Below are 26,229 nucleotides of genomic sequence, written 5' to 3' on the forward strand. Positions count from 1 at the left end.
ATCAGTATCATTAACCACCAGCACCTACCCTGCAGCCGCCAGCCTAGACAGAACCTCTGCCCTGAGGCTTCCCTCATATTGGCTACTGCCCTTCAACAGCAGCAGCTCCACAGGAACCCACGACTATACATTTTGATTAGTAAAACGAGACTCTGCTGTTTAACTGGCACCTAGATGGAAGATTGGAATGTGTGTGGTCCACAGGTTGCCCTTTGGCATCCTGCCTTTGTAGGAGTAAAATTCCTGTCTGATCTCCCTGTACCTCATCCCATCTTTTTGAGCTAATCTGCCACACAAGTGCCTATTAAAGAGGGTGGTGGTTTTGACCTTCGGCTGCCCCCAAGGGACACATTCCGGACTGGACTTATAAAGTGGATGGTGAGAATCCCCTTTATGATCTATTTCTTCTTCAGCAAATCAGATAACACTCCTGCTGCTTCGGTCTGGTTCAGGTACCAAGTGGATACCGTACACAATGTGTCACGGGCACAGATGTAGCTTCGCAGCGCTGGTCCCCAGGTCCCATCCCAATCACCACCCAGTCTTTACCTCTTGACAGGTGTCCTTCCCCTGCTTATTGCAGGATGAAGAAATGGTTTAGGAAGTGATAATGAATTGTGCTTCTCTTCCAGGGTGGAAGGAAGGAATGTCATTATCTCTACTCTAATAGTCTCCCAATTCCATCCAAGGTGATGCTGGCAGGGGAGGGAAAAGTGACATGGAGCAAAGGAGATATCTTTTGCGTACTAGATACCACATATGCACTTTGCACAGATACGTCCATTCTTGAGGACAATCCTTCAAAGTAGACCAATTCCCATGTCAACAATAAGAAAGGTCAAGCTCATGGAGGGTAAGGCAGCTGACCCACGTCCTGCCACGGGCAAGGACTTGGGCACACTGAAATCTGTGTTTGGGTTGGTCCAGCTCCAAAGCTCATGCCCTTGACTCTCCCATGCCTGGCTTTTCCCCACTTCCGTGGAATTCCTAAATTCCCGAATAAAAACCCCTTCTCCAGGTTCACTGCAAACCAGGAGGGCTCCTGGCTCTGGTGACTTGCTGCACTGGGTCTTCTTTAGCACTGGAATCTTCTTATTTGGATCTGGTTTTATTCTTTCTTTTCCCGCCTGGGCAAGTGACTATTAAGAGCTGGTTTTGATTATTTAGAAAGCACCACGCAGGGACCCAGTGGGTTGTAATTGGTAAAATGTCTGAACCAAATACCATATTCCCTGCCAGTGGCTGATTAAAGGATTATTACCATTTTAAAAATAGTCTTTCAGAATTCAAGGTTATTTTTTACTATTTAAAAAATTACCATTTTGATTCAGCTCAGAGAGCATTTCCTATCTTGGGACTCTGGGGAGCTTTCACTGGAGTATATTTGGGGGACATGTTCCCTGTGGTGTCTGTAGGTGACATTCTGAACCTGAACCATCTCCTGATTTTGTATTTGTGGGCATAGAAGTTGACAATGTTGCCTCAGTCTGTCCCCCATTTCTGCCTATGTGAGACCCCCGTTCTCATCCCATGTGCCCCTTCTCCTTCCCCCGAAGGCATCCTGGGTAATATCAGCATAGAATAGTCCCCTTCCTGATCTGGAAGAAGTCCTGCTTGAAAGAAAGTAGAGAAAAAAGAATCACAGTGTTAGAAGGCCCTTAATTTCTTCATTTAACTTGGTCTAAAGATCAGAGATTCTTAGCCCCCGAGTGACTTTCTTAGAGCTGTAATCGCAGGAGCACACCTTTTATCCAAGGATTGGAAATGACTTAACAAGCTCTAATTAAGCCTGTGGAGTTTGACATCCAAAGCTAAAGATGTGGATCTACTCTTTTCCTATTGGTTCACTGTGTACTGGGAGGTGGACACCTTGATTTTCTTCCCATGTGCAGTGAAGATGATAACCTGTCTACATCTGGTTCCACATCTGGACTAAACTCAAGGATTATTGGAACTGAATTCCCATGGCTCTCTTCTGCCTGCCTATGGTTATGTGGAGTCTGACTCGACTGATACAATAATAATAGCTGGCATTTAATGTCGCCTATGTGAGGTACCATGCTGAGTAGTGTACATACATATTTAAATTTTTCATCCTTTTATCAACCCTGCATGAAAGCTATTCTCTCATCTTGTAGGTGAAAAAAAAAAGGCAGGGAGATAAAGAAATATATCCATATTCATATACTCAGTAAGTGCCAGACTCAAGAACTGATTCTGGGTCTTACTTTTTCGAAGTCCAAGGTACTTTACAACTGAGCTACACCCCCAGCCCTTTCAATTTTATTTTGAGGTGGGGAGAAGACCTGTAAGGCTTCTCAACTTTCAAACCAATGCAAAAATGTTCTGTGTTGTGTACCTGAGAGCGACAACCCCTAGCCTCTCTGTAAGCACGTCTTAGGCTGGGGAATTCACCATCTCTTCAGGGCCACATTCCAGAGTTTTCCAGGCACTGGGTCAAACTCTACTTCCTAATTCTACTCTCTGGAATATCCCAGAATAATCTACTTCCTCTTTCTTACCAGCTCTCAAATGTATAAAAACAGTTTGATTTTATGTCACTCATTCATTCCTTCATTCCTGAATTTAGCCTAAAATTTTTTAGCATTTACTCTTTGTCAAAGGCTGGGAATGCAGGAAAATGAGTCACAATCTATTTAAGAGCTCGTGATCTTTGGGGAAGACAGAAGTTGCAGCCAACCATGACTGTACAGTGTTCTGATCGTGCCCCTCTTGTTCTTCTTGAGCAGCAGCCTGCACCTATTCCCAACAGGCCATGTCTTACAAATCTCTCACCATGGATGTTTTTTGGCTTGGCTAGTTCTCTATCAAGACACAAGGCTCCAGATGGGGATGCAGGGCCCCAGACTGGGATGCTGTGGGACTATCAGTCACCTCAAACTGAACGCTCGATTTCTACTTGCTGAATTAGCTTGCTTACTGAAATTTGTTTTCAATTTTTTCTGAACTCTGGGCAGTAGGGTCAATTAATTATTCTGTTTGCCATCCTCCCCACCAAATTCATGTTTTTTTCACTTTTCATGAAAACTAGATCTGAGCCACCCTTTCCTTAGACCACTGATCCCTTCAACTATCTTCCTATAGAAATGGAGAGACTGGCAGGGGTGTCTAGAAGAAGAGAAGTAAAATGTCTTCTAAGTCGATTGCCTATTTTGTTTTCCAAAGCAGATATAATCTCAGCTTTCAAGGGGTTGGTCTCTGGAGTGTTTTGAGTGGGATTTTTATCAGAGTCAGGAGGATAGCTTATCTGAATCACCCTTCCAAACCAGGAACTGGGGGATCTAAGGTCCTATTTAGAAGGTTCTGAGAATCTGGATCCAACTTCCCAAAGGTCTCCACCATTGCTACAAGGGCAGCCTGCCGGTCTTTTTTTTTTGTATTTCATGTACTGTTTATTTTATATTGCTAATATTCCATTTGGTTATCCTGAATTCCCAAGGGGGAATTTCTTTTTATTTTTTATTTATTTATTTTTTATTGTAAACAAATGGGATACATGTTGTTTCTCTGTTTGTACATGGCGTAAAGGCATACCATTTGTGTAATCATAAATTTACATAGAGTAATGCTGTTTGATTCATTCTGTTATTTTTTCCCTTCCCCCCACCCCTCCCACCCCTCTTTTCCCTCTATACAGTCCTTCCTTCCTCCATTCTTGCCCCCCTCCCTAACCCTAACTCTAACCCTGACACTAACCCCTCCCACCCCCCATTATGTGTCATCATCCACTTATCAGCGAGATCATTCGTCCTTTGGTTTTTTGAGATTGGCTTATCTCACTTAGCATGATATTCTCCAGTTTCATCCATTAGCCTGCCGTCTTTTAATCTCCCCTGCCGCCATCTTGCGGGACAGCAGTCCACAAAGGGACTGGTCTACCCCTTTCCCGGGGAGTCTAGGATCCTCCAGGCTTGGCTGTGGTGGAGCTTGCTTTGTAGCACTCCTAGGGGTGCAGATGCGGCTGCTTTTCTTATTACAGCCCCTTGCAGTGGGGCCACCAGGAAATGCTTCTGTTATTCTAAAGGCAATTTGAGCAAACTTGCTTATGGGATCCGCTCTGGTGGTCCCCATCTTCTGACCCCATCTACTTCTAAGGCAATCAAACATAGAACCACAGAAAACCACGAAACAACCATCTCAGGGAAGATTCCGCATTGATGCATCTGTCACACGACATTGGAGGAACAGAGAGATTCCACCCGTCATCTGTGCCCTTGCTCCCAGCCCTCTTATCATGAGCCACCTCCATAACAGCATCAGTTCCTTCTGCACTAAGAACAGCCACCAAGGCTCACACAGGTCGCCAGTGGGGGAGATAGCTCTGAGAAGGCCCTGATTTCCACCGTCTAATGCATTTTCAATTTGAGGAAGGAGTTTACCATAAATATGCAGATCCTTTGAAGCTGCCTTGCTGGGACCTGGCTCTGAGCGCTGGGGTGGGGGTTTGATTGCTGCAAATGAGCAGCCTCAGAGTGCCAGCTCCCCAGTGGGGGACAGACCTGTGAGAGTGGGCCAGCTGGGGAGGTTGCTTAGCCTGCCGTCCCCCAGGGCCAGCCTGAGCAGCTTTGCCTTTGATGAGAGGCAGCAGATCGGGGTGAGGGAGGATGGTTTGGGGGCTGCTTTGAAGGTGACTGAGAAGTCACTTATTTCTTCTTTTTAATTAAGGAGCTGGGAGAAGGGGAATTGACACGAGGTTTAAAATAGTTGACACCATCTCTTAGAAAGTCATAAATTCTCAGAGCTGGAGGTCAGCTAGGCCTACTTTCCCACCAGAGATGCATATGTGAAAGCCACATTCCTGGGCGTAAAACCCTTCAGGAACCCCGTTTGCTTTCAGGGTGAAACGTGCAGTGTCCTGCTTACCTTCGAGCCTCCTCTCTGCCCTCCCCACTCCCACACTGCCCCAGCCACCCTAGATGATGGTTGCCTTGGACACACCAGCCGTCTCAGGGTTCACGCCTGCACACCACCACAGGTCTCTGTGTCCACCCATTTTGCACCTGACACCCCTGCAAACATGGGTGAAGTGCTCTGTTTATTGTCCGCCTGTGCTTGCCTGTGCTGTAGCGCCCACAAACTGCTGTCATTCTGGGCCTGGGGACTCTTGCGGTGTGACCGGCACTGCCCTGCTGGAGTGGGTGCAGCAGTAAGCAGGGCCTGGGCTGTGCAGAGCCTCACTGGGTCATGGGGCAGTGTGCACAGAGCACGTGCTTTCCAGGTCTTAAGGAGCTCATGGCCAACAGGGAGAGTGGAGCCCCAGGACCTGAGGGTTTCAGAGACTTTGAAAGCCACAGCTCCCCAACTTGTTCAAGAGAGATTTCATGTGCCAAACCTCCCCAGTGGTAACTGGTATTTTAAAAAATTGAATTGAGAGGTCTTTTGAATCACTGATCTATTTCTCTCTCTTTGCATTTTCTTCCTCTAAGAGCAGTGCTCTCTCTGGTTCTTTCGAAGACTTCCTTATCTTCTCTTGTGAGAATCTGGCTATCTTGGCACCTCAGGGATGAACCATGGTCAAGGGCAGATGAGCTGATTTTGGAAGGGTGTATGCAACCTGAAGGACCTTCTCTCTCCTCTGGCTTCCCTAGTTCCCTGGTTCTTTGTCCCAAAGCATGGGAACTTTCAGCTTTGATGGAAAATTCACTGACTGCAGAAACTTATTCACACATCAGCCAGTAAACAAATTAGAGCTGCTTAAATTTTTGAACAGGGGCCTGCTTTTGGGCAGAGGAGCAGGATTCTAAAGTGCTGCATTTTAAATATATTTCTTGTAATGTGCCCGATCACGCTTCTGCCTGAGATCAGCCTGGGGAAGTTTGCCAGTTCCCAGTGACTCTGTTCCCTGCCTCTTCAGCCAGCCCATGCCTGGGGGAACTGGAAGAGGGCAACCTGCTAATTCCATCTCCTGAAGCAGCCTGCAGCAGCCAGCTCAAAAGAGAAGTGGGGCAGACCTGCGGCCAGAGGTTGAGAGCTGCAGGCAGGCCAAGCATCCACCTTCTGGGGGTATGGGGAGTGTGGCAGGGGTAGGCAGTGTGGCTTAAGTGGGAAGAACCTAGGTTTTAGCAGCAGAGGGCTCAGGGCTGAGCCCCAGCTCTCACAGTGTCTGGCATTTGGTTCCTAAATTTTCTCCTCAGTAAAATAGACATGATGATCATAATAATATCTGCTTCATGTGCATCATAAAATTATTGTGCACAAAATGGAACATTGTTTGTAGCTGTGCTTTGAGGATTCTACTATACTGTGCAAATTTTAGTTCTGTTGTCTCACATGGAGATGTCTATCTATATATCTCTCAATCTTTGTTTGCAATATTCCTGAAATCTTGCTGGTAGCTTGCCACAGGGAACAGGGGACAAAGCTGGGGTGAGTGAGGCCTTCAGGTCACTCCTGCTGCAACACATAGGCCTGGAAGAGGACCGTGAGGACCGGCCCGTGCAGGCCATGCTTGGTGGAAATCTGTTCTGCCAAGTGACCCTTCTCTGCTTCCAGAAGGTTCCTATGGCCTCCTCCCTGCCCTCCCTTTCTCTATGCTCCATCCCTAATCTTTGTCCTTTCTATCTCTGTTCCTCTACTCCCTGACGTTAAGTTCCACTTTTCAGTGACTCTGGGTGGGTGCGAAGACAAGAGAACTGGAACTCTGGCTACTCCTAGGAAAGGCCACAGCATATCAAGAACCTACTTAGCATGGCACTACTCACACAAGAGCAGCTGACTAGAAATTCTCCATCTTCCCAGAGCACAGAGCACAGTGAGGCCCAGAGCACATGCTCCCCACTGCCCCGACCACAGCCTGCATCCAGCGAGGGCCAGGGACCAGCCATACTCAGCCCCTCACTGAGTGCTCAGAAACTGCACCCTCCCTTGCCCTCCAGCATTCTTGGGACTTCAGCAACCTGCCTTCCTGAAGGACAGGGAATGATCGACTTCCTTCAGCCTCGATGCTTCATTAAAGTCATGAGTTCAATTGGCACCTGCCACTCAGAGCTCAAAGTTGGGCAATTAGTATAACTGCTTTCCCAAGATACTTCTCAAGTGGTGAGTTGAACAAATGAAGCCAGGCGTGCCCTGACTGAGTCATGTTCTTTGGCAGTAATTTTCTTATAAGATGAAAAATCTCCAGCACGCCCAAACTCCCTGATAAATTCTCTCCTCGGTAGCTAATTTGAAATATCTCCAGTCGTCTGGGAGGTGGAGAGAGAAGGGTAGATGAATCTTCCTATTTGCAGACTCTGCCATGCCCTCACCACCTGTCAGTATGAGGAAGGCCAAATGGATCATCCCCCAAAATACTTAAGAGTCTGAGAAAAAGAGGGCTCTGGGGTGTTGGCAAAAGAAATTATTAAACTTGTTTAGTGCATCTGTCCCAAAAGGAAAGAGATCTGAGCATCCTTCCAATCCTTCTCTGGGGAACTTCACTTCTGAAATCCTGAACTAGGTGAGGAGTTCATTAAATTCACAGGAGCATCATTGAAGGGTGGCATTTGTAGTCAGAGGCAACAGAAGTGACCCAAACTCCACTCCTGCCCTACGTGATATTTATCTGTCACTAGAGAACAGTCAGTGTGGGTTTATTGTCTTTGGCAGTAAGAATGGTGACCAAATTCTGTATCACCTCCCAGAGGTTGGAGATTAGGGATGGAAATCTGAGCACATCTTGGCAGAAGCCAAACACTCAAGTGCAGACAAATACAATTGATTCTTATTATTTATGGGTTCCATATTTGCAAATTTGATTTGATAAAATCTTTGTGTAAACCCCAACACAATATTCACAGCTCACAGCTTTTTTTTTTTTTTTTTTTTGTAGTCATGCATAAAGTGGCAAAACATTTGAGTCACCCGATGTACACGTCTCTGGCTGACATTGAACAAGGAGAGGCCCTGCCTTCTTGTTTCAGTTCTCTTAACTGTAAAGAGGCATCTTTCCACCGTGCCATAGCTTTGGCATTTTTGTGCTATTTTCCCTTCCTAATAATTTTTCTGTTTAACTTCCAATCACAGCGTTCAAGTGCCGTCTGGAGTTCCTAAACACACAAAGATTGGGATGTGCCTTATAAAGAAGATCCATGTTCAGTAAGCTTTGGGCATGAATTATGGTGCTGTTGTTCAATGTTAATGAATCAGCATTATATATTAAGAGAGGTACCTGGAAACAGAAACACACATAAATTAACAAGGTCGTATTTTGAAATTATATATAATATACCACACATTGTATATGTTATATCCTGGCTGATGGAACTGTGACTGAGGCTCATAGGAACCCATTCTTTGTTTCCCCTAGGAGCAGAGGTTCAGTGTTCCCTAATTCAGTGTATGTAGCAGCTTTTATAGATCAGAACTACTGTGAATAACAAGAACCAGCTCTAATGAGATTCAGCCAGGAGAGGAGACAGGCAGGAGCAAACTTAGGAGTAGCTGAAGTTTTCCTGTGTGGCCTTCTCTCTCTGCATTCTGTGCTCCCATATTCCTGTCCTCCTGTTTTAACAATGTCCAAGCACCTCATCTTCCTCTGTTGCCTGCCTTCCTCCTGGTTCCCCTCAAGTGGAAGTCAAACAAACTACATTTCTGGGGCCAAACAGGATAACAAAGGTCCTCTAGATCAGTTCTTCAGTTGGCTGCTTGGATTCCTGCAAATGCATCTTCATGAAAGAGAGGCTGTGATTGAATGCCTCTGGTGTCAGGGGACTCACTACCTATAGGGACAATATAGTCCATCTTGGAAGTTTTTTTTTTCTAGAAAATTCTTCCATCTGTCAGGTAGACATCTTTCCTTCTCTTGCTCTTGTCCTTGGTTCCATTTCTTGGGTCCACACATCCATTCCATCCTTCTCCTGACTGCCCCACTTCCTGGGGCTCAGAGAGGACCGTTTTGTGGCAGATTGGGGAAGGGTCTTCCTTGTGTCCCTCACGTAGGTGTCCACCTGCTTCAGCCTCGTGCCTCGTGGGGGCCTCTTGGTGTCACCCCTTTTAGGCCTGTCTCTCCAGGCTCTTCCCCAAAGCACTTTGAAAATTACACCACATTATAAATACACCCAGCACTTTTAGAAATTTCTCTTCGAGCTGGAAAGAAAGCCAGCCTATATCCTTCTCTTATAGGTACAATAACTAAAGACTAAAGAGAAGTGACATGCCCAAGGGAATTTCATAATTCAATCCAGCAGATGTTTATTGAGCATCATTACGGGCCAGGCACCAACAAGTGAGCTGGAGACACAAAGGGGAATTTATTCACATGGTCACCAAATGTGTAGTAAGTGCTGATTTCACACTAGACATTGGGGATATGATGGAGACTAGATGGAGTCTTGTCACTCATGGGATGGATTATCTAGTGGGGGAAATGGACTGGAAACAAATAATTACATAAATAGCTGTATGACTGCAAGCGGGTTGAGTGCTACCAAGGAGTGACCCAGGGAACTACACAAGTGCCTGAAGGGGGAACCTGACTGAGTCAGAGAGGCCTCCCAAGGGGGTGAGATTCAGGCTGAAGCTCTGGAATCCAGGAGGAAGCCAGACAAGGGCCTCCCCTAGGCATAGGGGTGGACCACAGAGCCAGGTCAGGAAACCAGAGCTCCTGATGCTGTTCTTTTCCACAGAATCTCTCTTTCCCTTTCCTTAAACTTTATTTAAATTTTCTCTCAAATATAGAAATCAAAATCAAAGGCAAGAAAACTCAAAGGAATGTGAAATCTCAGGCAGAAAATGCTATGGCAGACACCAATGGATAAAGAATGATTCCAATGTTTACTAAATGATTAACTATATATCCAAAGTCCAGGAACAGACATATCTTGGGGGAAGTGTAGCATAGGAATCCTGCCCAGGTTTTAACCTTCCTGGGTCTCAGTTTTCTTATCTGTAAAATGGAAGTGGGAGCAGTACCTTCCTAGAAGTGTGGGTGGGAAAATTAAATGAGATAATAGACATAAAACATTGAGTTCAGTGCTTGGCATCCAGTAAATGTTCAAAAGTATTAGCTTGTATAATTTTCTTACGGTTATCTTATAGTTACAACAAATGACCAAGACTAGGAGTTCACTGATGCTGAAAATGTACTTAGTGAGTATCAGGTATGTTCCAGATGCTCTGGGGATGATGATACAGGGTGAACAGGTACCATGGCCTTATGCCAGGCCTTTTATGCTCTGAGCCTGACTTGCAATTCAGGAGTGGCACAAACATCCACCTCTGTGCAACTATAACCAAAATTATGAAACAACAGGTACCTCCGCTACATGCATTTGACTCCATTCTCTGTATAGATTTCATTTTAAAAAAGGCAGGTCTTGCTTGACTGAATTGATTTCATAATCTGTGAATGGGTTGCAATGCACAGTTTAACAGAACAGTGCCTTAGGCCAATTGGGTCGAATGCTTAATAAAGCCCAGGTAGAGTTTATTTGATATGGAATCTTCCTAGCTGTCCCTGAACTTGTTTTGGATCTCTTACTTTTGGCATCTGCCATTGCTATCCTCTGATGCTGAATTTGCACGGCATTCTACACTCACGCACATGTATGAGGGCTCCTCCTCTGATTCCACCTTCAGCAACTACCCTTGTTCCCTAGAGCACCCTTCAGCACTCAGGTGCTAGCTCATGACCCAGTCCCCCATATCAACTAAACTCTTGTGATGAGATGGTAGATTTAGATTCAGTAAACACTTAATCCTTCATGCCAGGGTGTGCACTGTGGAGGCTGACATTGCACAGTTTTTAGCAGGTCTTATGTCAGTATAGACCACTACTGTGGAGACTCTGGAATACTTACTCAATCTCCATTCATTCCTGGGATCTCTGGCCACAGTGTTTCACCCCTAGATGTCACTTTCCTGCCCAGATGTCAAAACCAAGTTCTGTGCCCTCAAAGAGACTAATATATTATCATAGACATGCTTCCTAATGAAAACTTCAACTTAGAACACTGATCTTGAAATTAAAACAAAAAACAAAACACAAGTCATTGGTTATCATTCATTCAACTTTGGATGGCCCTAAAGAAGAAGAAATTGGAATAGAAAGAACTTGTGTTTGGACAGGCCTTTAAACTTTTGTCATGTCTGTGATTGCCTCAGAGGATCCCAATAAGGCGAGAAGGGAAAGGAGATTATCCTTATCTTTTAAGTAGCAAAATTGACCTCCCTGGGGCCAAGTGGTAAGAGGTAGACATGGTAGAACCCGAACCCAGATGTCCTGACTTCTGAACATTTGCATTTCTACTAGATGCCAGTGGTGCTGCTGTCTTATATTCCCTTGGCTTATTGTAGCTCATTAGAAGCCATCATGTGTATTATCTTGGCTGCTTATTAATAACACTCTACTATGTTGTATCAATCAGCTTTCCATGACTGTAACAAATGCTCTAGATAATCTACTTATAAAGAGAAGAGGTTTATTTTGACTCATAGTTTTGGGGTTCTAGTCCATGGTTGGTTGGCCCTATTGCTTTGGACCTGGGGGGCACATCATGGAGAAGAACATGTGGTAGAGCAAAGCAATTGGCCTTATTATGGCCTTGGCTAGAAAGCAGAAGAGTCAGGATGGTGGGGTCCCTCTGTCCTCTTCAAATGCATGTCCTCAATGACCTGAAGGCCTCCCACTAGGCCTTACCTCTTAAAGTTTCTACCACCTCCCAATAGTGCCAAGTTGAAGACCTAGCCTTTAGTACCTGGGTCTTTGGGGGATATTCCAGACCAAACTGAAGGATATGTGTAAATTTCATTTATTCCCATTTTAGATATGTAAAGTTTCAAAGACGGCTGAAGTGACTTACCCAAGGTTTATGCATAACATAGGAGAAAAGAAAATATGGGTCTTGCAGTGCCCTATGCATCCTCTTGTTCCAAGCTCCTAGACAACCACCCTGGGCCTTGGTCAGGATCATTCCTGTGGTCCCTTTCATCTGACTCCATTCAGAACTGCATTCTTCAACAAACAAGTTCATGATGATCTGGGAGGGATGTGTGTGGGAAGGCGCAGGTCTCAAGGTCAAGATATTCTACATCTGCCCCAACTCAAATAGATGGCACAGTAGTAAATAGCATCTGAGTTCAAGTCCCTGTTTAAACCCCTGTCAACTGTGTGATCCTCAGCAAGTTACTTGACATCTCTGAGTCTCAATTTCATTCATTCATTCATCAAAACTTGTATGAAAGTACCTACATTAAGCATTGTAATTGTTGTGTGAAGTACCTATATTATACCTGCATCTCTCAGGTGGGAGTAATAACACAGTTTTATGAAGAATCAGAAAAATTTATATAAGCAAACCACATGGCCCAGTGCCTACCAAGCAAAGCAGATCAATAAGCATTTATAGAATCTGACTCTGGAGCAGGACTTAACCCACCTTGGAGTTACATCAGCCTCCCCAGAAGAGGCTGGGTAACAAAGAACAATCATCTAAATGTACATAAAATGTCAAAAGTTATGGCATAGTATGCACACCCACGGATCAGCAGGGATATGGGGAAATCCCTCTGTGCTTTAGAAATGAATCTCTTTTACCTACTTGACAGAGAATGAAGTGGTAAAATGACAACCCTGAGTGTTTCTAGGCAGGAGGGAGAGGACTGTGAGCCAGGAGGATCCCCAGTGCTCTCCATCAGTGGCAGGGCCTGAGAGTCCCAGGGACAACAATCAGGTGAGTCCCTGGACCTCTGGGATGAGCCTGCAGGAGAGGGCCTGAAGGTTCATTGTGACAGGAGAAAAGGAGGCTAAGACACAGAGAGGGTTAGGTCAACTCTGTCAATGTGCCAGGCACTGCACTGAGCCTGTTTCCGTCATTGTCTTGACTCTGTAACAAAATAGCACAGTGGTTAGGACCACATGCTCCCGGGATGGAGAAAGCATGGATTAAATCCCCATTCTGGAATTGAGCAGTGTGTAACATTGATTACCTAACCTCACTAGGACAAGGGAATTTTTTAAATCTGTAAAATCAGTATAAAAAGATCTATCTCTTAGAGATGTGCTGAGCATTAAACAAGATATGCAAAGTTCCTGGTGTATTGGTGCAACTAGATTTTATTGTGCATCTATGATAATAAGCAAGGCACTGTGCCAGGCTCTCGGGTTTAAAGGGCAGACCAAACCAGCCATGATGCCTGCTTTCAGGAAGCTTACAATACAGCAAGAAAGACAGAAAATAAGTGATAGCACATTAACAAATAGTCTGAAGGATGGTTCTAGAGAAGCTTGACTATGGGAGATAAAGGAAAGACTTCCTGGGGGAAGTGACCTTTGACTGAGGCTAAAGGAGCCCCAAGAGAAAACTAGATCAGGGTGAGCAGACACTTTCTATGAGGGTCCAGGCGGTAGGTATTTAGTCTTTCCAGGTCTCACAGCCTCTGTTGCAATTCTGCTGTCACAGACGAAAGAAGTCAGACGGGACATAGATGAGGGGGCTTTGTTCCGACACAGCAGGCAGTGGGGCAGATTTGGCCTATGGTTTGCCATCCCTTAAATGAGCTGAAAGAGGGCTGGGAGCAGGGGGTCATGACAGCGAGAGTTCCAGACAGGGATTGGCATGCACACCCTGGCAGGATGGAACTTGGTACGCTTGCACGTAGGAAGAAGGCAGGCATGACTGCAGCCAATCCCATGAGGTGAGGGTGGAGAGCCAGCAGAGAGCAGGCCCTGGTAAGGAGTTTGGGTCTCTACCCTTAAACCAAAATGGGAAAGACCTTACATGTAGGGCATGTAAGCAGTAGCCAGCGTGATGGCAGGGGAGATTTTGCAGTGCTGGCTGGTGCCTTGTGAAAAACAGAATGAGGGTCGGGGCAAAGCAATTATGGCCTGCCGTAAGTTGAGCGGGAACTTGGATGAGGTTGGAGGCTGGGGAAGGATGAGGCTGGGGAGAATTAACCCACTTGCTCAGGGTCACCCAACCCTGTGATCACACTGTCAGATATCAGTGCGGTTCTCCTGACTCCAGGTTACACACTGCCCCCTCACAGGGAAGCAGCAGGGGATGCCAGTGGTCAGGGGCCTTGCAGCACTTCCCATAGAGACCAGCTCGCTTTTGCTGACCTGTGATCATGGGGCAGATCAAGTTCAGGTGTCAGACACTCTTCAGTTGTACAGATGTCATCTTTCAAAGGCCTGGAGAGCTCCTATCAAAGTCAGGGAGCCCACTCCCTGCCCTATTGGCCCCCTATCTAAGCTTTCCTTCGGGCAGATTCTTTCAAGCTTGGTCCCTGGCTACTCCACCCAGGGGACCTAAACACAGCTCTTGGAAGAACAGTGGATCAGAGATAGCTGTCCTACTAGAAGCAAGAAGTGACAGCTCAGAGAGAGAAAAGAAACCAACACAATGAAAAGCAGACAGATTAACTTATAAAGGCACAAAATGCAGACAAGTGGCCCTGCCACCACAGCCACCCTGGAGCAACACTGTATCACCGCACAGTGTAGTAACTGGCTTCCCAATGATAACAATGTATATTAAGGTAAAGATACCCACTCTGTTTAAGAGGATAGAGGAACGTGTTCCTTTAGAAAGGATTTTTGAAAACAATGGTTTTGAATACATAATTAAGGTCTCCAAAATTTAGTACTCAAAGGAGCAAGATTATTATTAATTTATATATAGATCTGTGTCCCCTGGTAATGTTGGGTAAATGGTGCTTCCTATGCACGTGCAAGCACATTCTTACCAGTTATATTTACCTAAATTTTCATATTTGACTAAGCACTCCTATCATAAGATGTTTCTCCTAATAGCATTAGCATCAGCAGTTAGAAGGACTACACATTTGTTTTAAATATTGTGATTCCAGTGAAGCAGCACCTTGGCCTGTTTTGAATGCTATTTTTTCTACTTCCAGCTCTATGACTTGGATAAGTTGTTAACTTACCTGGACTTGAGTTTCCTTACTGATAAAGGGGGCAACCGTGAGATTAGTATCCATAAGCTTCTAGTGCCCAGCCCAGAGCCTTTCTGTGCATGGTGGGCCCCAGCATGCACCAGAGTCTGCTTGCCCCAGCTAGCAAGAGCCCACTATACTTGTCTTCCCAGATCTGTGTTCTGAAACATCATGGCGGTCACCTCGGGAATGTTTGCACTGCAGAAATTGGCAGATGCTATAAACCAGGGCCTCTTTTCCAGGAGAGCCAGTTTTTAAACATTCCCTAGCTCACCACGGATGGGTACCTAGTTACTACTAATCTCGACACACTAGCCTATTCCTGTGATCCTGTTTGTCCTGAGTTCTCTTTCTGCCCTGCTGTGATACAACTAGCATCAGAGCCACCTGGAGGACTTGCCACCACACAGATTGCTGGACCCTACCAGGGCAGTGTCTGATTTAGTGCATTCAGGGTGGAACTGAAGAACCTGCATCTCTGATGCTGATACAACTGGTCTGGACAGCAAATGTGGAGACACAGTCCTAATGTAATAAACCAACACCTCAGTGCAAGCCCTTTGGAGGACACAGAAGAAACTGCATCTTCTGTCTCAGGCAGTGGCATGAAGACCTAGTACATTGCACATACACTCTCTCCTTTAATCTTCTTAAGAACCTCTGAAGGCAGTAATTACTATTTTAATCCCTACTGTACAGAGGGGGAAAATGAGGCTCAGGTGAACTCAGTAACTTAGGTGAGGTCACATGGCTTATAAGCTGGGAAGCCAGGTTAGACCCAGGTCCTCCAACTCTGGGTCATCACCTGGGTGGTGCAGGTTGTACAGTGCTCAAGGGCAGGTAAGACTGAAATGTGACCTGAGTGCCACATGCCCAGCTGTGCACTAGCAGGGACACATTAGCCTAGAGGGCTACTTTATTTTTTTCTTTTTCCTGCATTAAGATGCATTGAGGTTGGTGGTGGCCCTGTGCAATGCATATTCTCCTCCCTCACTATAACCTGCAGGGCCTCTAAACTGGTGGAAAGGCAGAGTGAATGGGAGAGAGATAATACAGAGAGGGCCCAGCAGAGACATCATTTGAAGTGAACTCGAGCCCGCGCAGGCATGGAGACGGGCTTATGAAACAGCTGTTTCTACAGGAGGGTTTGGGGGCAGGTGTCAGCGGGTTGGAGCGAGGGGATTTGGCTGCAGACAGAGGCGCAGACTGTCCATGATGAGAGAGCTGTATCTCCTGCCCACCCCTGGCACGTGTGTGGCATTGAAGGTGCCCAGTGGGTGGGGCAATTAGCCTGTATCCCAGGGCACCTGGCTCTGCCTCTCCCCTTCCTTCCCACTGTCTTTTTGCAATTAGACTGCACTGGGTAAGAGCTGCCAAACCACTTTGTTGGATCTGATGAGTTTATTAATTTCTTAGGGGCTAATAGAAGAGTGGGTGGGAGATTCATTTCCTGACTGGAGCTTGGGGGCTAATTAGTCTCTTCGCCAGGTTCCCAGAGGTGAGGGGTGGGAGGGTGCATTGCTCAGCCTGTCGGTTCTGGCTCTGGATAAATCATCTCTATCCTTGGCTTTTAAAGGAAACTAGCTCACTGAGTAAGACCAAAGAAGCTGGGGCCAGGGCCTCTTACAGCAGATGCTGAGTAAGAACTGCATCTCTTGAGAACAGTGGGGGTGGGAAGAAAGGTGGGGTGGGGGGCTGAGGTCTTACTGGCCCTGTTGGTGTGAAGTGTAGGTTTAGGGTGACAAATGGGACTCTAGAAAGTCCAATCCTGTCCCACACATCCAAATGCTGACATCCACCCCAGTTACTTTTTATTTCTTCTGTCCATATACAGCCCTTCCAAGCTTAACACAGATCAGGGTCCAGTTCTACCCATTTTGAAGGCAGGGAAACTGAGCCTCAGAGAGGAGAATAATTCCACCTGGCTTTGTGAAGTATCAAGATCAAGAAGAAAGCTGTGTACCTGGAGTTTGTGTTGGATGGTTGAGGCCTCTGAAGACACCTTCTGCTTAGCCTGGTCTGCTTAAATGAACGGCACTCTAAGAGACAACAGCAGAAACAGGGAAGAGCCCAGATTTAGGAATCAGACAGATCAGGATTCGAGCCTGTGCTGCACCTACCAGCTGGGTAACCTTAGGCAAGCCACAAAACCTCTCTGAGCCTCAGTTTCTTCATAAATAACATAGAAACACCATGAACACTCCAAAGGGTGATGGGAAAATCCAAAGAGGTGATAGAACTTTCTATTTAACACAACAGTTGTCTAGACCTGTTATCCTTTTCTCCTTCATTTGGAAATTCAGTGCATTCCTCAACCTCCTTATATCTTTCCTGTACAGAGAGGAAGGAGAAGCTCAGGCAATAGCTTGGAGTTCCTGGTTCCCTTGAGAAACCACAGGAGCTCAGAGGCCAGAGAAGGGCTCGCCTGCCTTCTGCCCATGCCTGGTCAACAACAGCAATCTGCCAATAGGAGATGAGAACTTTCCCCTGCTTTCAAAGTCAGTCCTGGAGCAAGATACTGGGGTCTGAGCAAAAATAAGTGTGTCCTCTTTTGTCCTAAGCTAGTGGGGGAGACTAAAACTGCAGAACACTGAAAGATTCAGACAAGATGGCTGTTCTGGCTTCTTTGGGAAAATCATCTGGTTTTAAGGGCACAGGGACTGTGTGACCTCAGACTAGTTGGGTGGATTCTCTGAAATTGGCCTGTTTCTTTATTTGTTAAAAGGGGCTTGCTATTTGGATACGCATGAGACACTGCTTGCAAACCAAAAACAAACACGAGCTTATATAGAACCATCCTGCCCTTGCAGAGGTGGAAAAAAACTACCCCCTACTTCTTTTTCAGGTGGCATCCTCTCAAAGGCACTGAGGGGTATTTTTGGTGATCTCCCCTTTGCCACCTGAAAGGCCCATTCCTGGAGACTCTCAGGTTCCTGCCTGGAACTGGAGGCCCATGAGAGCTCATGATGGTCCATGGTGGTCCCCAGTGGGCCCTGCCTTCCACACTATGAAGTCAGGAAGCTAGTTCTCGCTCAATGGACCCCTGAGCCCTCCTGCCCCAGTGGGTGGGTTTGAAGGCCAAGGCCAAGCCAAGTCTCCATTGTTGTTGTAACTTCCAGAAGAGAACCCAGAGCCCACTCTGTGGAATAGAGCTACAAGGCACCCATGGAACTCAAGAGAGTTTCCCAGGGAAGCTGCTGCTGGTACTTGGAGACGCCTGATAGAGTCGGCTTTCTGTGTCTTTATGGCTTTGTAGCCAGCTGTCAGCTGTCTCTCTTGGCTGCCCACCTCCAATCTCAGCAGCAGACATTTGTCAGCAGCTCCAGCTCATAGAACTATATTGGGATTTTATATGCGTGTATTATATATTTACATATTACTTATACATTTGACATAGCATATATTTACACACAGCATATATTTATATAATATATACTTAGATATATATTATAAAAAGGTTCTACTGAGAAAAACAATCTAACAATCCACTGCTATTGAGTTTAGGCTTAGGTTCCTTAGAATGGGGAACTAAGTAAGTTATGGATTTTTTTTCCCCCTGGGGTCTTTAAAACAACAGGAGAGTCAACAGTAATATATTGTACACCTAAAAATTTATTAAGAAGTTACAGCTCATGATGATTGTTTTTACCACAATAAAATAAGACTAAAACTAAAGATAATACAAGGAAGAAAACAATAGGGAAGTGGAAGAAAAATAGTTATTAGTCATGTGTCTGTTGCTGTGATAAAATACTTGGGAAAATCAACTTAAAGCAGGAAAGGCTTATTTTGGCTCACGATTTCAGAGCTTTCCATTTATGGTCACTTGACTCCATTGCTTGTGGGCCTGTGGTAAGGCCCATGGTGGGGAGCTCATGGTAGTTTCTCCCCTCACGGTAGCCAGGAAGGGCAGGGAGAGAGAGTGAGAGGAGGGGTAGGAGACAGATGTACCCTTCAAGGACGCATCTCCAATGACCCACTTCTTCCAACTAGGACCCACTTCACAATTTAAGTTATGAGTCTACCAGTGAGTTAATCCGTTGATGAAGTTAGGGCCCTCTTGATTCCATCACATCCCAAATGTACCACCTCTGAACACCACTGCACTGGGAACCAAGCCTTTAGCACACAAGCTTTTGGGGGAACTTCAGATCCAAATGACAACAATAGCTTGTACTGAATGCCAGATTAAATACATTCTCACACTGACCCAAAGAACTTTCTATTATTCCCATTTTACAGATGAGGAAACAGGGTCAGTGAGGTTCAGAAACTCTTCAGGGGTTACACAGGGAGATGTGTGCTTCTGGGTCTATGTGAACACTGCAATGTCCAAATGGCACAAATGTGATCTTCGAGAAGGTAGGGAAATGTTACCATGCCCATTTGTAGATGCTGAGGCTCTGGAGAACTTAAGTAATGTGTCTAAATGCTCACAGTAAGCAAGCAGATCAAACAGGGTCGTCTCTCTTCTAGTTCATTTACTCATCTATATATTTAACCATTCAGCAAACATTTATTAAAGACCTTGTATATGCCTGTTTCCTCCAGTATATCATTCTAATTCTTATTTTGATTAAGACAATTATTGAATACAGGCCAAAGCACACAAGCTCCTGTGGTTCATTCTGAAAATAACGTGTTTTCCCCATTTGCTGTTCCCTTCTGGACACAGAAATGTTCCTGAACCGTGTTTCATTCCTACTTTGTTTTTCCATTTGCCCCCTCTGACTCTCCCAACCTTCACAGTCCTTTCTTTCCTTAGCCTATCAGTGCCCCCTTTCTTCAACCCTGTCTTGATCTAGCACCCTGCTCCCTACTCCACATCCCCCCTTTTATGGCTGATACATAGCCCAAGAAGAGGAAGGGGATTGTCCTCTTGGCTCCTCCAAACCTGGGGCCCCAGCCTGCCAAGCCTCTTCTTCCTCCATGTCTTCCCAGTTCTCTCTCATTGGTCTCCTCAGATTGGCCAGTGGCACGTGGCGGAGGGCCTCAGCATGGACAGCCGCCTCTACGCCTCCAACAGCTCAGACAGTCTCTTCAACACCACCCTGGTCGTCACCACCATCCTGGTAAGTGGGGTCTCCTGAGCCGCCCAGCTGCAACTCCCCAGGGTGCCTCTCCTGAGCCAGTGCCGAGAGCTCACAGGCTTCCCAAGGAACAGAAGATGGGAGAGCTCATCACAGCACCGAGCCCAATTTATGACAGTGTAATTACACTCAAGTTGCTGTTTCATATGGAAATGATATTTGATGAGTTCCCAAGCAGCTGGGGAAGAGGGATAGAGCGGAGAGACTCCACAGTTTGTGGGTGCCTCTTTCAGGGGCATCCTGAAGGCTGGGGCAGCTACGCAGGGTCATGTGGAAAGCACCTTCAGACACCCATGGGGGAAGCTGGATCCACTGCGGTGTGGCTGGAGCCACCGGTGGCTCCTGCTTTTTCCCATAAGCCCACCTTGCTTGGTACCTATAGTATACAAAATGAGGTCCTCCCATACCACTGTCCCCCAAATGGACACCTGAATGTCTTTGGGTTTATATGGCTTCTTTTTTCATGTCCAGATGGTGAAAAGAGAGTTATTAATTAACCTATAGGGCAAGGGACCATCTGCATTTTTATTTGATTCAGTTCTATTCAATAATTACCAAGTCCAACCTTGACTCCTTCCCCCTGCCATGTTCCCGGCACTGGGCTGGGTCATGGAGACCAAAGATGGGTAAGACTCCCATCTCCATCCTCAGAGGTTAGAATTTGGCAGGTGGGATAAATCAAGTGCATACATCGCCAAGGTATTATTTGTCTTCCCCTCAGAAGACCTCACGTTTTAAAAGATTTTTCAATTAAACCATCTGCATGTATTAAGCAATAATTACTTTGTTCCACCTCCCCTCCCCCTATTAACTAATCAAAAGTGTATTTCCCCTGCCTGGCCCAGCATCTGATCAGCAGGAGATAACCAGTGTAGTCATGTTGATATTGTAGCCCAAAGCAGGACGACGTATGGGAAAGTCTGCTCCGTCTACCCCTCTTAAATGTACAAGGTCTGCAACGTGTTAGTTTCTTTTAGGCTTTTTAAGATAATAAAAAGAGCTCAGGGACCCCCATGGTGACTTTCACAAACTCCTACAGGTCTAAGAACACTAGACTGGAGTTACTGATCTACTGTAAACAGGATGGGATAAAAGCCAGGAAAGAGGTGCAAACCTAGAACTGTGGGGTGTTGGGGAGAGAGAGGCCCATCCTGCAGCACAGCCTTAACAAGGAATATTTAATTAAAGATGGACTCTGAAAGGACCAATTGGAACAAGGAAAGCGAAGGAAGGAGAGCATCGTTAGGTGTTTAGGAAATGTTGAAAAATACCAGCTTTCCCCCCAAAATGGACTTTGGTAGGGAAAGGAAGGAGCACCAGCCAGAAATGTGGGGTGAGTTCAGAGTCTGAGGAACTTGAACGTCAGGCCCTCGGTTTTTAAGTCATCTGGCAGGAGGTGGGTTGCTGAATATTTTCATTCATTCATTCTGTGAGTATTTTTTAGGCACTGTGATTTGCTTGGTATTTTTCCAGGTGCTCAGAACACAGCAATGAATAAAACACAAAACCCACCATCTATAACGAGCTTCCATTTCGGTGGGGAACGTGTGACAGACAATAAAAAACTAAGGCTGGGCAGGGTGGCATTTGCCTGTAATACCAGTAGCTCAGGAGGCTGAGGCAGGAGGATTGCAAGTTCAAGGCCAGCCTCAGCAACTTAGCTAAGCCCTATGCAACTTAGTGAGACCCTGTCTCAAAATTAAAAAATGAAAAAAGGACAGGGGATGTGGCTCAGTGGGTAAGCACCCCCGGGTTCAATCCCTGGCTTTAAAAAAAAAAAAAAAAAATCTAATATAAGTTGAAGATCCCTTACTTCCTTACCCAAAATGCAAAATGCCTGGGACCAGAAGTGTTTTGATTATTTTGTTTCAGGTTTTGGAGTATTTTCATAGTCGTCACCAGTTGGGTATCCCTAATTGGAAAATCCAAACTCTAAAACACATGACAGCCTTGTGTCAGCATTCAAAATGTTTCAAATTTTGGAGCATTTCAGTTTTGGATTTTGAGGTGAGGGATATTTGATCGGAGGGTGGTGAAATAGAGCTGAGAGAGGGCGTGGGGTGCAGAGAGCTAAGCCAGCATCGCTGGTCAGGGCAGGCCGCCCTGAGGAGGGGACAGCTGAGCCATCCTGATGTGGGGAGGCCAAGCAGTTCCCTGGAAAGGAGATTCCAGAAGAGGGAAGAGTTGGAGCCAATGTCAGAGAAAGTGACCATTCCAGCTTCCGGTTTCACTCCCTCAGGATCCCAGATCCAACCTTAGCTTTTCTGAACAATGTGAAATGCCAGGAAGGTGAGAGGGTGGTGGTGTCCCCATTCCAGTCAAGAGCTGGGACAGCCTGGCTGAGCTGAGTTGGGGGAGAGGAAACAGTGCACAGTGTGACTTCCCTCCTGCTGTCTTTCCTACCTCTGAACAACTTCTGGAGTCTGTCTCCTTCTATTGGTCTCACAACCTGAGCCCTAATCCAGGAATCCAGACCCATTCACCTCTTTGTCCTCCACTACTGTGGCCTCCTCACAGGCTCCATCCTCACCTGCTTATCTACTCCCCCAACTAAAACCAGAATTGTCCTGTAATCTGCTTCCCCTGCCCCTCAGCTTGAGATGTAAACCCTTCGTATTCAGGACTAGCCCTCCTTGCCTGCTTCCTCTCCATGCACCTTGAGGTCTAGTGGTGATGGATTGTGTACCATTTCCTCAGTGTATCTTGCCTCTCCCTGCCTCTGCACATGCTGTTCCCTCTGCCTGGAATGTCCTTCCCTGCATTCCTGTTTCCATCTGGAGAGGCCCGCATGTCCTCGCTGTTCTGCTCAGAGGTTGCTTCTTCCATGGAGTCGTCCCTCGTCTGACTCCTGCCCTCTCCATCTCTAGCTTTGTCTCCGCTCCTCCCTCTCTAGGGCAATCCTCCCTTAGGGGATGTCCTATGAATCTCTACCTCCCCTCTCTAGAATGAGAGTCCCTTAAAGACCCGGTTGTCTGGTCACATTGGGGCTCAGTAATTAGAACTGGACTGAAGGATTTCCTTCCCTACAGATGTTGAGGGAGGAATTTGAAGGAATTCCATACACATCAAGAAGAGTTTGGGAGGGAGGTGGGGGACTTTCTGGATCGTGCCTCCCGCCTCTCAAGTTTGGGGATTTGATTTGTACTTGTGAGCTGGCACAGACCCAGAGCTATGCTGGGGCCCCAAGTTCTGTTTCCAGGCTGAGAAAGTCACTCTCATCTGCACATGCGTGTGTGCGTACCTGTGTGCACATGCATGCTCACTGCACACACGTGAGTTCACAAGGGTGGAAGGTGCTGGTGGAACACTTTCATGTGACATGACATTAATGACATGGTAAGGAACACTCAAGCCAAAATTAGCACTGGCTCTTTTCCTGTGCATGTGTGTCTGAGACGGCTGCTCTGAATCAGTAACTCTTACCAGGAATGATGATCCTAATTCAGTCCCTAGGTGACCATTTGTGGGTTTTTCCTGGCAAATGGTAATCCTGAATGATTTATCCCTTAAAACTCAGCACATATCCATGTTGTCTCTCGCTCCTGTCAGGGTGCACGTGGGACGTGTGAATGATTTATTGGTTAATACCAGCAAACACACAGAATTAGCTGCAGCTCTTGCTCCCTGAAGACATTCTCCGTGTCAGACCCTGTGTCAAACACGTCGCCGTGTTGTGACCTTGGGGTCTCCCAACACCCCTGTCTGATAGACCCGTGTGTAGCCCCCCTCATTTTCCACAGTTCAGTGAGCCCTGGCCTTTCTGATACTTTGACCATCCAACACATCTCCTCCCTCCAGAATTTACCTCTGTATATTTAGTTTGAATATGTTAGTGAAATTTAAATTAACTTGAGAGCAGAGAGTATTTGGGGAGGAGATTTTATGGTGCTCCTCAGGATAATTAAAGATGCCCTGCAGAAGCCCTCAGCCAGGCCATGTTGGTGAGGTCATTTTGGCCCTTCTCTCTCTCCCCTAATCACCAAGTGCTTGACCCTGGAGCCAGGGGTGGGGACCAGAGGAGAAGGGTCAGTCTCAGACTGACTTGCTCTTTACCGGGATCCTCACAGTCTCACAATTGGCTACACAGAGCAGAACTTTGGGGGATAATCATGGGAGCCCAACGTGAGCACAGGGGTTGGTGGAAGAGGCAGGACAAGGACAAGGAGGAGTTAGGGTAGGTGGAAGATGGGAGGGAGAGGAGTTGAGAACTGAGAAGCCCTTGAGCCAAGGGTGGCAAGTGTAGAAGGCAGGGAGACCAGCCCGTCACACTGCCGTGACAGTAGACATGGTCATAAGTCAAATGACCTTCCACTTCGAGCTCCTGCCTGGACATGCACCCTGTCCCTTCCTGTTCTCCTGTCTCACCATGGTGGCTACACTGCCCTCTCCACCCTTCCCCATAACCTCTGGTTTGTCTTGCCCTCCGGCTGCCCCCAGAGTAGAAGCTCCATCCAACAGGAAGTCAATGTCAGTATTTCAGCACTTCCCTCTCTTAGCTTCTAGAACCATCTCTACCACAGTGCTCAGCCATCTCGCTGCATACCTGTCCCCAAGCCTGATTGCCTTTGTGACCCCTGGTCCTGCTCAATCTGCATTCAGCCTTCTCTCCTCAGCTGGGCCCTGGGGCTCCCACGCTCGCCTGCTTCTCTCTCCTTCTCATACCCACCTCGAGCATTCCACCCGACCTTCCCACACACCAAGCCTTCTACCTGTTATGGGGCGCAACTTAAGAACAGACCAATCACCACTGGGAAGTCCAAATTTGAGAGTCTTTGTTAAGCTGGCCAACTGACTGTCTCACACAATGCCCCAAAAAATGGCTATTGGGAGAACAGCCCCTGACCACAGGGTTTTAGGGGTTCTTATACCAAAAATCACATCAATCATAAGTGTCTGTTGCTATGATTCAAAATTACCCATTAACATTATGAGCTCATCAACAGAGGGGGAAGTGGGTCAAAATCACCCTTACCGAGGTACAAACTAAAGAATGGTTGCTAACATCCACACAATCACTGTTCACATGGTACATTGTTTAGGAGCAATAGGGATCAAAAGAGATCAATTCTTTACTACATAGGAGTTGCCATTGTATATTATTAAACATGTCACACCAAGTAACTGATGATGGGTACAGAGGTGGGGTGTTCCCATGGGAGAAGCTTATTTCCTACATAACATGGAGTCTCAGAGCAAAATGGAGTCTGTTTAGTCATCTCCCTTAGAGTCTGGCCTATAACATTCTCATGGAGTCAGATCTGTCAACCTATCACACTAACCTACCTGCTCCCACCTGCAGCACAACTCCGGGGTGGGCACCCTCTCCATCTCCTGGTTCTTGAGCCTTGCTCCACCCACCACTCCTCTTCCTTCCTTCTCAAGCTCTCCTCTTGCAGGATTTCCTGCCTGCCTGCTTGCAAATGCACTCTGCTCTCTCCCATCCTAAAACACCTTTACCACCGCACTGCCGCGGCACTGCTGACCTTCAACTAGCTACCCTCCCATGTAGGGAAGTGTGGATTCACATCTGGGTGCGCCCTTGGGAACCCTCCCACCCTGTCATTTGCAGAGAGCACCACAGCTCCAAGGGGAGGCTTGTCTCAGCTGTCGGGGAGAAGGCATGTGCCCTCTGCTTCCTCCATCTCCCATCTTCTCAAAAATGCTCACTCCCTGATCCTTGCAGAGTCCAAACACCTGCTCTGCTTCTGCCTCCCAGCAGTCACGTGACTTGTGATCCAGGTGCCTCTCAGTCCTGTCTCACCTCTGCATTCTCCTTCCTCAGACTTTCCCCCCTGTCTTTCCTGATTTCCAGCCTCTCTTGCTGTTTAGTTGGTTCTATGGCTGCTCTTCACTTTCCCACTCTCAAAGATCAGGTTCTCCGCAGGAATGAGATTACTACTCCTCTCTGTCCTCAGTTCTTCCCCACCACGGCGTCACTCATTGTACGTACGGCTCCAGCCTTCACATTCCAATCCCGGTCCCTGTCTTACCCTCACCCCGCATGTTAAACACCCCTTCATTCATTTCCTCCTGGATAGCCTGCCCCCACCTCAAATTCAACATATTCCCAGTCCCTTTCCCTTCCCAGCCACCTATGCCAAGGATGACACTGTCCTTGGTCATCTGCCCAGATGCTCAGGGTCCTCCATCCTCTGTCCTCTGACACCCAACCAGTCATCAGTCTTGTCTTCCCTCTGTCTCTTACACCCTTTCAGCTCTCTCCTGTCCAACCCAGGTCATGAGC

General features: G+C 46.7%; 1 protein-coding gene across 2 annotated transcripts in view; it reads left to right on the top strand.

The window, feature by feature from the left end:
* Nucleotides 1-26,229, top strand: part of Grik4 (glutamate ionotropic receptor kainate type subunit 4) — a 410,214-nt gene that overhangs the window by 316,452 nt on the left and 67,533 nt on the right. For both annotated transcript variants that reach the window (XM_047519151.1, XM_047519153.1), the window contains exon 12: nucleotides 19,860-19,967. In XM_047519151.1, the coding sequence (XP_047375107.1) occupies nucleotides 19,860-19,967 (108 nt within the window). The remainder of the gene's footprint in view (nucleotides 1-19,859; nucleotides 19,968-26,229) is intronic.

This window comes from Sciurus carolinensis, chromosome 11, assembly GCF_902686445.1.
Source record: "Sciurus carolinensis chromosome 11, mSciCar1.2, whole genome shotgun sequence".
NCBI classification, from domain to species: Eukaryota; Metazoa; Chordata; class Mammalia; order Rodentia; family Sciuridae; genus Sciurus; species Sciurus carolinensis.